Genomic DNA, 12,485 nt, shown 5'->3' with positions numbered 1-12,485 from the left:
CTCTACAATCGAACGAGACTTGGAGATTAACTCCTCTTCCTCCACATAAAACGGCCATAGGATGCAGATGGATATACAAAATCAAACACCGAGCAGACGGTTCCATAGAAAGATACAAAGCTCGTCTCGTGGCCAAAGGTTACACGCAAATGGAGGGCCTTGACTACCTTGACACCTTCTCTCCAGTAGCAAAGCTAACCACAGTTCGCTTTCTTCTTGCTATTGCCGCTATGAACAACTGGCACCTAAGACAATTAGACGTTAACAATGCATTTTTACATGGAGAATTAGACGAAGAAGTTTATATGCAGGTTCCGCCTGGCTTGACAATTCAGAACCCAAACTTAGTATGCCGTTTGCAGCGCTCTCTATACGGGCTCAAACAAGCAAGCCGACAATGGTTCTTGAAGCTTTCAAGTCTCCTGACAACTCACGGGTTCCAAAAGTCTCAATTAGACCATTCACTTTTCTTGCGTTTTACTGGATCAATCACCACTATACTACTAGTATACGTGGATGATATCATTCTTACTGGAAATAGCAGCTCTGAAATACAGGAGATCATTACCATCCTTGATCAAACCTTTAAGATCAAGGATCTCGGAAATTTGAAGTATTTTCTCGGCCTTGAAGTCGCGCGTTCCTCTAATGGCATTCACTTATCTCAAAGGAAATATACCTTAGATATTTTGTCTGATTCGGGCATGTTAGGTTGTCGACCAAATACGACCCCGATGGATTACTCCACCAAACTACATACCACTGCAGGCACTCCATTGTCAGACGCAGAATCATCCTCTTATCGGAGACTAGTTGGCCGGCTTATATACCTCACCAACACGCGTCCTAACATCATGTACGCAGTCCAACAGTTGAGTCAATACATGTCAAGCCCAACCAATATGCACCTTCAAGCTGCCTATCGGGTCCTTCGTTATCTTAAAAGTACACCTGGTTCTGGTGTCTTCTTCTCCGCTACCAGCATTCCTCAACTCCGGGCTTTCAGCGACTCGGACTGGGCGGGTTGTCAAGATTCCAGACGCTCGATCACCGGGTTCGTCGTATACTTTGGTTCCTCCCTTGTTTCATGGCAGTCTAAGAAGCAAAACACAGTTTCGCGAAGCTCGTCGGAGGCTGAATACCGAGCCCTAGCTTCGACTACCTGCGAACTCCAGTGGCTGACTTACCTCCTTCAAGATTTTCGCATACAATTCATAGAACCAGCTACAATTTACTGTGACAATCGTTCAGCTATTCAAATCGCCACTAATCCTGTTTTTCATGAACGAACGAAACATATAGAGATCGACTGTCATATCGTTCGTCAACGCGTCACTTCGGGTCATCTCAAATTACTTCCCGTAACATCTTCCTTGCAACTCGCGGATATTTTCACAAAAGCTCTACCTCCTGCCACTTTTCAAACCCTTTGCACCAAGCTGGGAATGCTCAATATCCATTCCCAGCTTGAGGGGGGGATCTTAGCAGATGCTAGTAAGAATTAGTTAAGTCTGTTAGGTTAGTTAGAATGGTTAGTTACAACTAACTTGAAGATACTTCGTGTACATATATACTGCAACATTTCCCCAATAATGGCAAGATGCATATTTTGATCCTCCAGAACATAAGTCTGCACTTTTTCCTTACTGCTATCATTCCTTTATGGCTTCTGTGTTTCCTCTCTCATCTTATCCCGATACGTTCTTCAACAGATACAATTGTACCTTTAAGTTATGGCATGAAGCTAAGTTATTCAAGTCTATGTGACCATCTTAAGTTTAAAATGTCAAATTTTTAAACCTTTCTTTTGTCTTATATATGTGACTGTAATATGATTCTTCATTTGGTTCTAGCAACACACTTAACGTTGAAGTCACAAGAAAAAATCGTTGCAAACTACAATGCCTGGTAAGTTGTTAAATATTTTTAATTCATGGGTCTTGAGTTAAAAGTATTAATGATCTTTCTTCACTTATTCAAATGAAATTTGTGTTGTCATTTTAAACTGTGAATATCGATGGAGGGTGAGCCTTGGCAAAACACAGTAAGGTTTTTGTCATCTGACTAAAACCTTTTACTACTGTATGACTCCAAAATATATCCCTACATGACTGTACCGTGGCTGTTTGAAGTTCTAAATTTTTTTAGCTTCTACATTTTTAATGCCAGTTAGGTGGTCTTTAGTCATGCATGGGTGGAATCTTTTGATGATATCAATTTTAGCCTTGGCATTTTGTAGCTCTTTACATGTAACCATACAACAACACCACTTGTGCTGGACTTTGTGTCTTCATTAATTCAATAATATATCTTGCCTTCCAAAAAAATTGATTATTCAAAATTGAAATGTTACCAAACTATCTACTGCCAAACAAAATGCATAAGTGTAAACACTGCTACATTGAAAACTAACAAGAAAAATACATGGGAGTCAAATTATTAGGTTATTACAAAATATTACACTGATGAAACGTAAGGATACATCCTTAGTCCACTTTAAGTTGCAATTTTCAGTTATTCACTTTATCTCCTAAGATACACGTAATGGCAACGCAATCAATAAATTTTTCATAATCTATATTATGAATATATGATAAGAAATTTCTCCTATTTGTTGTTCCTGGATGTAAATTCAAATCAATCTATCTACATATACGCATGGATTAACACTTTCAAGTTTCATACCCATTTAAATTAAGGGAAGCATAGCATTAGGCCATTAACCTTGGAATTAGCTTAATTTAGATAAACTAATCTATGCTTTCGAAAAAATTTGTTATTATAATTTTGATTACAATCTTTTTTGAAATACTCATAACAAGAAGCTCTCTTTTTATCTTGATTTATCTATTTTTGTTCTACCATTACTTATTGTGGTAATTGGTTTGAATATACGTAATTATGTTATCAACTATATTTTTTATTGTTAATTATATGTTGTTATTTTTACGAACATAGAGTAACTCAAATTTGAAGATTTTGATTTGTAAGGAAGATTATCAAGAGTTCGTCTAATAGAAAATTTGTATACAAAATGATGTGTTTCAAAAGATATAAGATATATGGAATTATTATCTTTTAAATATGACTTATAGTTTATATTTTAACCTTTCTTTCACCGTAGTATTAAGCAATTTTTTTCTTTTTATATTTAACAATAAACAAAATTTATATTTAACGTGTTGAATTGAATGTTACTATAATGAAATTCTCAAATATAGACTAATTATTTTTAATGTGTACTGTATAGTATCAGAATAAATAGGTTAACTTTTGTCGTGTTCCATTATAAAATCATAAGGCATTATATTTAAGAATAAATTTGAAACTTTATCAATCTAAATATAAAATAAAATAAATATTTTACTATATGGAAATTAACATCAACTTTAAATAACAATGATAATATTCGAATTAAATTATGATTAAGAAAAAAAATAGTTAACCATCACTTTAATGTCTGGCTATTTCTTTTGTGTAAAAATTGGATAATAAATTATTCTAAAATGCTAATGATCCGTGCATCGCACGGGTAGGAAACTAGTGTCATACAAAAGAATTGTAATTCTTAGTTAATTAGTAAGTGAAACATTCAGCAGTATTTAGGACAGAGGGATTTAAACAAGCTTTTTTCAAATTATAAAGATTAAAAAGATTAATTTTAATTACTAAAAACAAAATTATTCCAAAATTAAGGGATTAAAAATACATTTAGGTATTTTTTTTTTTTAATCCGGGATATCTCATGGCCGGAGCCCAGGACTAATTCCTATAAATGATGAAAAAACTGATGGTTGGTAGAAATGACGAAAAAACTGATGGTTTAGGAAGAGGATTTGGACAATGGTCATAACTACCATTACCTAGTATGGATAGTTTTTTTAATTCACAGGTCAGTGTTACTATGGTTGTAAACTTTCCTGGGGTTTTATTGGATGAAAGAAATGGACGTAGGATTTTCTGGAAACTTTTGAACATATTAGCAATTAAAACTTTACATTTTGGTGATGCTTTGCTGACCAGATATTCTTTGCAATTTTTTATTTAACTTTTGTTCAATGAAATGCAAACGCATGGCCTTGGTATTGATTTGTGACCATGCACCAACCCTATGGTGTTAGACTGTTAGTGCCTGGTGCTGGTGGACACTTTCATATTAATTAATTAACAATCCCCTTTTAATTTTGTAAGGACCACACACAAAATATCCTTAAAATAACAGAATTGCAATTTCCTAAGGATAATTAATGTTAATCTCAAAAAAGGTCAATGTTAGTATTCCTATATTAACTACTTTTCTAAACAAATCATGCAGAGGACCGTCAAAGCAGGAAATTGATGTTTGACAAAGACAAGAATGCAATATTGGGGGATTTTAGGCTAAGCCAGGCAGCATCACATGGGAGAGTTGCTTGACACAACTGGAGTAACAGGGACTGAGAGGCATATATAACTCCACAACTAGATAGAATTTGGCAACCATCCCTGATGCTTAGTTTTGAAATATTAGTTTTAGAAGTGATATGTGGGAAAAGACCTATTGTGGCAGATAAGACACCGGTTACATGTGGGTATTGTTCCTAATGGACAGTGACAAATTGTATAGAGACCTTGATGAAGTTGACACACCATTGACATTGAGGACGTTAGGAGAGTGCTTGATTAATTTTATGTGAAACCTTGAGCCCTATCATGGTTTTCAAAGTTTTTTTTTTTAATCCTGAATTATAAATGGCAAATCACGTCATGTTCCAAAAGATTTAGATGATGAAAATAATAACTTAAAATATCATATATGAAATATATAGTATTCAATGTCAAAATTTTAAACGATAATGTATGTAAAATCTCTTGGTGACTCTTCCCTAAATTCAAGTTTATCTTTGAAGGAATAAAAACTGCTTCATACTTTCAACATCCATGTTAATATCTTTTCAGTAAAGATATAGAATCTCATCACATGACCCTCACCTCGTTGGTGGGGTAAATCTGAATGACATTTTACATTAAAGTCAACATAAACTTTATTTTTATACTGCTACATGTGTCCTTTTTATTCTGCTTTCTCCTCGTGTTGTGAATGGTTCTAATCTTTTCAGCAATGATTTAACCCTCTCAACTTCATGGGATATACTTTTCTTCTCCCTAACTTAATAGTTGGGGAAATAAAGGGAGCACCAACATAAACTAGTAAACTGCAATAAATCTAGAGGTGAAACATGAAGGGAGGAAAGAACATAATAAATTGAATTGCTTATATTTTATATAAGGGTGAAACATGAAGAGTTGAAGAAAGACCAAACTCTTCTTATAAAGCCTGCAATTTACATGATATATGCTACATTGCTACTGTAAGATTGAATACACTCTCTTCCTCTCCCTGCTCTTTTCTTTCCTTAGGTTTGAGATAAATAAATGGTGTCATAAAAATATGTAAGCAGCTGAACAATCCGAAATAGTTATCTTAATTCGACTACTTCCGCTGTGCAAAAACTTTCTCACCTCTTGCTCTTGACTTGTCAATTCTGGCTCGTCTTGAAAACTCTTGGATCTTTCTGTCATGCTCTTTGAGCATCTGATCCATGTTGCTTGACGAAACCATTAATGGACCTGAGAGGTATATCTTGTTTCCCATGGACTCGCGCCCACCCTGAAAGTGTCCCACATCAATATTCAATCACTCAGCCAAAAAAAAAAGTGTTGCCAGTCATTAGTTGTCAAATATTAATTGATTGTTGATTCTAATTTCAAACCATAAATGTTTGGACTTTGAACTCCATTTATTATAATCAGTGACCTATCCACCTATAAAAGTTACATTCAACTAATAGGGTACCGGTAGGTACTTAAAAAAAGATGGGAAACTTGAGAATTTCATAAAAAGAGAACAAATTTCTAGAAAACTGTGACAATTTGGGGAAATAAAAGACCATCATTTTGATATCATTAGGGATTTGAATTGCCTCTTGTTCTTACATAACAGGAGAGCATGAGTGTCCTGATAGAAAGATAAAAATATGGATAATTTTGAATAAAAATAGTAGACTGTATAAGAAATCAAGAGGTCCCTAGTCCCTACACTTGATAAAACTTGTCTCTCTCTCTCTCTCTCTCCAATATTCAATCATGTAACGAGAGACTCCAGATCCTTATTGATGCCTAGTGTAGACTTGCACTATCAAATATTTAGAATTAATAAATAAAAAAATAACAACAACTAACCGGAGTTGATTTTTCAGCCGGGACCCTTCTACTTTCAATTTGATTGAGATCAACAATCTGTTTTTGATCGTGCCTTCTTCTCGACTCTGATCCATTAGTGGACTCCACGGATTTTCTTACTTCAATTGGTTTTCTGTGGTTCGAGTGAACTGGTTTAACCTCCTGATCTTCAGAGAAAGTCCTAGATGCCACTAGCCCAGATAGTTTTGATAGGTTCACTCTGTTTGAAACAGGAGGCACATCATCAACTTCTTTCCTGCCTTTTGCCCAGACAGAACCAGGAACCAATGGGCCTGAATGTGAAGGCCTCTTATAAAGATGCCCAGAGAAATTATCATTCATTTCTTTTTCTGACTGTTTGTGAGGGAAAACCAGAATTCCAGACACCGATCCTCTATGAGGGTTTGATAATTCACTTTGGTTCCTTGAGCTGGAACAGTGTCCTTGCTGCATAAGACAACAGTAAGATAAGCCTATGTGGAAGAAGAGATAATAGAAAGTAGGACAATTGAAACAACATATGTGAAAAGAGCAAAAGAATATTTAGAAGTTTAGTATATAAGGTTTAGTTTCACTATTTTAAAGCATGTTCAGTTTTACAAAAAGTTATTTATGAAATAAGCAATAGGCACTAGGCATACAAGTCTGCAATTTTTAGTGTTAGAACTAGCAAGTCACTAATACACCAAACTGTTTCAAACCCACGGATTCTCTTCTTTGCCTTATTATTAAAAACAGAGATACCATTAGACTCAAAACTCAAATGCCAGTTACAAGTAGCAACAACCCAAAATGGTTTAGGTGTTCTAACACAACTACAGGATAATTAGCATGGGGTAGGTCTTACATAAAGAACTGATAAGCAGAGGCGTAAAATCCTTTGGCTGACTGTAATAAAAAGAACTAGTGATCATCTAACTAATAAGCTTTTTCGTATTTCACAACAATCCAATCTGCCTAAAATAATGAACAATTTCAAAGTTAAATCAAGAGACAGTTCAAAGTAAAAAGAAAAATTCCTTGTCCCCCATTTCATGATCAGTAACACTAAACAGAATTTACACAAAACCCCAAGGTATCCCATAGAGGCAAGTCATACAATAAAACTTGAAAATTGTTTGGATTACCTGCACTGCTAAGCCTGGGTCAGCATTGTCTTTTGCTGTGACATTTGCCCTGTGTCCTTTTTCTTGTCTAACTCCTGAGGCAACTTTTTGTTCCCTACCTCCAACAACTCCTTGCCTAAGACAGTAAACAGAAATGAATACGTATTAGTTGTCATTATCAGCTATCAACAATAGGCTCACAAAACATGGCACCCTTTCAGAACGAATGCATGAATCAAGTGATGCAGAAAGCATAGCTAACAGTCATGATGAAACAACTAAAAGCAAACAATTGTACTACCATAGCATGGCCCAAATATTTTAGAAGAACCAGATATAACTATGTATTCAAGGCTTCAGCCACCAATAATATGCATATTTCTTCTACTATAAGTACACAAGAGATCCCATAATTGATGCTTTTGTTCATGGCAGAGATATCAACATTCAAATCAATAATAAACAAGAGACCCATTTGATTACACTGAAATTGTTCAGATTAAGCCATATAATTTATATTCCAAACAGATTCCATTATAGAGATTGAAGCCACTATCATAATATTAATTATTAAAAATAAATATCCTTTTTTTGCCTCAACATAAATACAATCAACCTATACAGTTACCTTACGGCTTCATCCCGTAATTTAGCATCAATCTCCTTGCTGGGAACATATTTTGGCAAACTTGATGGGTCACAAGGCAGAGGCTCCGACATAAAGAACTGTCAATCAATGGGGAAGCACAAGCCAATTAGCAGGTTAGAAAGGAAAAGGGTTCCTAGAATATGTTTGACAAAATTGCATGAGAAATTTGATTATTTTTTCCTACTTCAAACTTAGCAGTATAGTGACCAAAAATATATCTCATGATTTTGTTTATTTGTAAGCTGACTTCGCCATTTCATTACCTTCCCTTGTATTGAATAGTCGATGATGCTGTTTAAGCATGGAAAGTAAAAAGAAAAAGGAAAAATGTAGAATAGTATGACTTTTAAAGTGTAAAAGAACATATATCTACAGATACATGGAAATAAAGAACAACCAACATTTTTCCATTAAATGGAGTAGAATACAAATATAAATCAATGCCACTGGCTTCTATAACAAAAATGTAAAGAAAGAACGTTAAAAGGAAATTAAGATTGATTTTTTTTTAATAATAATTAGCCTGCAGAATATTCATTTTAGCAGGTGATCATGGAAAACAATATTTTGAACTGATTACATTGGGGAAGAATGTCACTTGATCAGACTATATAATTGCTTGCTTGGAAACATATATCAGCATACCTCACTTTCCAGAGCAGCTGCTGCAGTCCCTCGATGTGCTGGCTCTACAGAAAGTAGGGTCTCTATAAGCTTTACCGCAGTAGATGGGTAGTCCTTAAATGTATCTGCAACACAACGCCTATAATGGTGTGGTGGCCTGAATACTGTGGAATGTGACAACCGCGATTTAAGCCAATAGTCGTCAGATGGTGAGCCACAAAGTTTAAAAATCCGATGCAACTGCTCAACCTACAAGGAAATAAAATTAACCCTCAGATACCTTGTATATACCTTTATTAACACACAATACTAGTATTAATATCAATTTATAAAATTGAGATCAACAGTCTACAGTAGACTGGTATACGTGAGTTTGGAACCTAGGATTATGCATAATGAAATGGAGTCCAGTAATTATTTAACCATAAACTTGAAGGTAAAAAAAGCACAAGATATAGAGAATCCACTCAATAAAAGCGAAAGTAATTTAAAATAGAGAAACAATATCATTTGCATCATGTAACTGCAGTTAAAAAAAATCCTTTGAAATTTCTTGTATTAAGAAATTTCTAACGACCTAAACTATTGAATTTCCATAAAATAGAAACATATGATATCATCAAAGCCAAATGAAAGTCAGGCAGCAAAGCATTTATCGTGAGTGACAAATGATGGAAAATAGATTCCTAAACACATACCTCTGTTTTTCCTGGCAAAATAGGCCTTCCAGTATATAGTTCCCCCAGTATGCAACCAGTGCTCCACAAATCCACTGCAACCCCATAATGATTGGCTCCAAGTAAAAGTTCTGGTGGTCTATACCATAGAGTTACTACTCGGCTTGTCAATGGAACATTGTGCTGAGGGTCATAAAAACTTGCCAAACCAAAATCAGCGATCTTTAAGACTCCATTATTGTCAATGAGAAGATTTGAGCCCTTTATGTCACGATGGAGGACACCATGACTATGACAATGATCCAATCCACTAAGAAGTTGCCGCATGTAGCATTTCAGCTGGCAATGGCATACAAAACATATTGCTGTTTTAGGAGTTTTCTTATAAAAAACAGAGTAGAAGGCACGCATAGTTACTTTCCTATACTTATGCCAGACACATGCACAAAAATTTCAACTCCATGTATATAAGAGCTTGAGTAAATGAAAAGAAATCATCATTACCTGCGGTTCAGAGAACTTAATATCAGGATTTGATGCAAGTCCTGTAAGATCATGCTCCATATACTCAAAAACAAGGTACAAGCTGCGAGACATCTGTGACGTTATCAAGCCCTCCAATTTAATTATGTTTGGATGGTCAAGCCTACGCAGAACATGGATTTCCCTTGTCATAAACTTGACACTCTCAGGATCAAGATTGTCAAAGCGTACTTTCTTCAATGCAACAAACTTTTGGTTAATCACATCCCGTGCCTTATATACAGTACTGTAAGTTCCTTGCCCAATCTGCATAACAGAATCTCATCAAATTATTCATTTAAAGAAAAAGACTACTATAATCAATGATAAAGAATATCAGAGTACATAGACTCCTTCCTTCACCAATATAAGAAGCTTATACTCACAGAAACAAGACAAAATTAATCCAGTATGACTAGTACGCAAAATCTGGTCACACACATTCTATATTCTACACAATCAAATTTCATTGACCATTTTCTTTTCTTTAACAAAACCAGGAGAGTGGACACCAGCCAACATTAACACTCATCTATATTTAGTTAGTAAAGCAACCAAACGATTCCTACCGGAAACATTATTATGTAATAAAATTCACTGTCTTCTGAAATGTTAATATCAGGCTACCAACATTTCCAACTCCCTCCCATCCACTCTGCCATGACTGGTTCATAAACTTTAAAGTACACGATGCATGGAAATCCCAATTAACTTAAATCGCACTTTAAAAAATTTCCATTAATAATTTGACCATTCCAGCAAAAGTGCATGAAAATGGCCAGTGTTCAAAGTATTTTGGGACAAGCATTCATGAAATAGCAGACAGCAGTAAGAATCACATAACAATTTAACTATAATACAAACACAGACAGAGCACACAAGGCAGTAACTTACTTTATGCAACCTCTCAAACGTATTCGCACTCCGTGGTATCCATCCCTTAATAGCTTCACCAGCAACAGAAGAAAGCCATGCCGGCCATCCAGCTGCAACTTGCTCTCCTTCAATAGCCTTTGGAACCCTTCCAGGGCCAATATGATCCACAACAGTCAATTCCAGCTTCTCTAATTTCTTCTTTGCATCATGATCACCATACAACTGGCCTGAACCGTTGGCCTTCTTGTCAATCAATGAACCTTTCACATGACCACCAACTATTAACACATCTTTCACCCCACCCTCATCAACCCTCCTAGTCGAATTCAACCGCAAAACATTCAACTCCGAAGGCCTTGTGCTATACGATTGAAATTTCTCAGTGACAGCTTCCTTGCTGTCCTCTACAGCTGAAGCCTTAGAACATATGCAGCCCATGTTGGAGCACAAAGATATCAAATCAACTATACAACAAGTAGGATCATCATTCACCAGCAACACATCTTCTACCAACTCCACCAAAACTCATAAAAACAAAAAACTCAACCACTACACAGTACCTTCTTTGACACGTACCCAATTCAAAATCAGATATCAAAACTTCCTTCATAGACACATACCCAATTCAAACCTTCTTTTGTTTTTTCTATCAAAGGCAACGATGAAAACTTCCTTCATAGACACATACCCAATTCAAAATCAGATATCAAAACTCTAATACTGAAAGATTCCTGCCCGACCCAATTCCAAAGAAGCAAACTTGAACCAAACCCACAATTCATAACCCTCCAACAACAATCGCTAACTGTCATAAAGGAATCATTGTTCAACAAAGGAGAAGAGATTCAAGCAATAAAAACAAAAAAGTCTGAGATGAATGAAGGTGATAACACTCAGAGACTAATATACAATTTATATAAACCAAGGAATCAATTTAAAAAAAGAAAGGAGGGTGGGGCAAAAGACTAAGTGGACCTTTGAATTGGGATTAAGGTTAAGGGTGAAAATGGATCAGAAGGTTCACTAGAAAAAAAAAAAGTGTGGTGGTGGGTATGTCTGAAAGTTCAACGCGTATTCAGACATTAAAAAGAACATTATCATCAACCAGACAACAACCTTAGACGGCTTTTGCCGGCTAGGCTCAGTCAAAAGACTCCACTTTCTTCTCTTTCTCTCTCACACAAACACACACACACACTTTCCCTCTCTCTATTTCTATTCTCTAGTGATGCTTATGCATGATGATTCCATATAGTGTTGTGTTGTGACTCTCTCTCCCTCCACCATGTTGTTCCTTCTGTCAAAGAACGATTGGTGTTAGTTTTGTGTTCAAAGCCCTCTATGTTGGTCGTTGAGTTCTGTTTGGAATATCAATGCTCAGCATTAAACGCGTTTTTAATTTCTCTCTAATTGTTTTTAATTTATTTTCTTCTTCTTTTTTTCTCTCCTTCTCACTGCAGGGCAATAGTGTCATTAGATTTTTAAATTAAAGGCATTTCTTCCTGTTCGGTGTGTTGGGATGCCGAGGGTTCCATTTCCATACATATTGTATCTGAAAATCAATTTGGTATTTCTTAGTCAAAAGTTTAAGAATCAATTTTAGATCTTGCTCAAGTAACAAAAAAAATAATAGTTAGATATTTTGTTGAAAATATTTTTTTTAAGGATTGTTTAAAATATCTTCAAAAATTAATATAGAGAATATTATAATACTTTCATTGAAATTTTATTTCTATAAGAAAAATTATACTTTTTCGATATAAGGAAGAAAAATTATACTTATAATTAATTAAAAATTATTGTTTGCAT

At 35.1% G+C, this 12,485-nt stretch overlaps 1 protein-coding gene across 1 annotated transcript; it reads right to left on the bottom strand.

The window, feature by feature from the left end:
• Positions 1-5,241: 5,241 nt before the first annotated feature.
• LOC100814156 (probable serine/threonine-protein kinase At1g54610) lies at positions 5,242-12,062 on the bottom strand. The gene is made up of 8 exons (XM_003539881.5): positions 10,695-12,062; positions 9,783-10,067; positions 9,300-9,617; positions 8,623-8,850; positions 7,957-8,054; positions 7,350-7,464; positions 6,223-6,669; positions 5,242-5,650 (listed from the first exon to the last, which is right to left on the bottom strand). The coding sequence occupies exons 1-8, from the start codon at positions 11,112-11,114 to the stop codon at positions 5,474-5,476; spliced, it is 2,088 nt and encodes a 695-aa protein (XP_003539929.1). The 5' UTR covers positions 11,115-12,062; the 3' UTR covers positions 5,242-5,473.
• Between the last annotated feature and the right edge of the window lie 423 nt (positions 12,063-12,485).

The sequence above is a fragment of the Glycine max genome, chromosome 12 (genome assembly GCF_000004515.6).
Source record: "Glycine max cultivar Williams 82 chromosome 12, Glycine_max_v4.0, whole genome shotgun sequence".
In the NCBI taxonomy this organism is placed as follows: domain Eukaryota; kingdom Viridiplantae; phylum Streptophyta; class Magnoliopsida; order Fabales; family Fabaceae; genus Glycine; species Glycine max.
The sequence above is the reverse complement of the archived record's forward strand: the minus strand, read 5'-3'. Positions and strand labels throughout refer to the sequence as shown.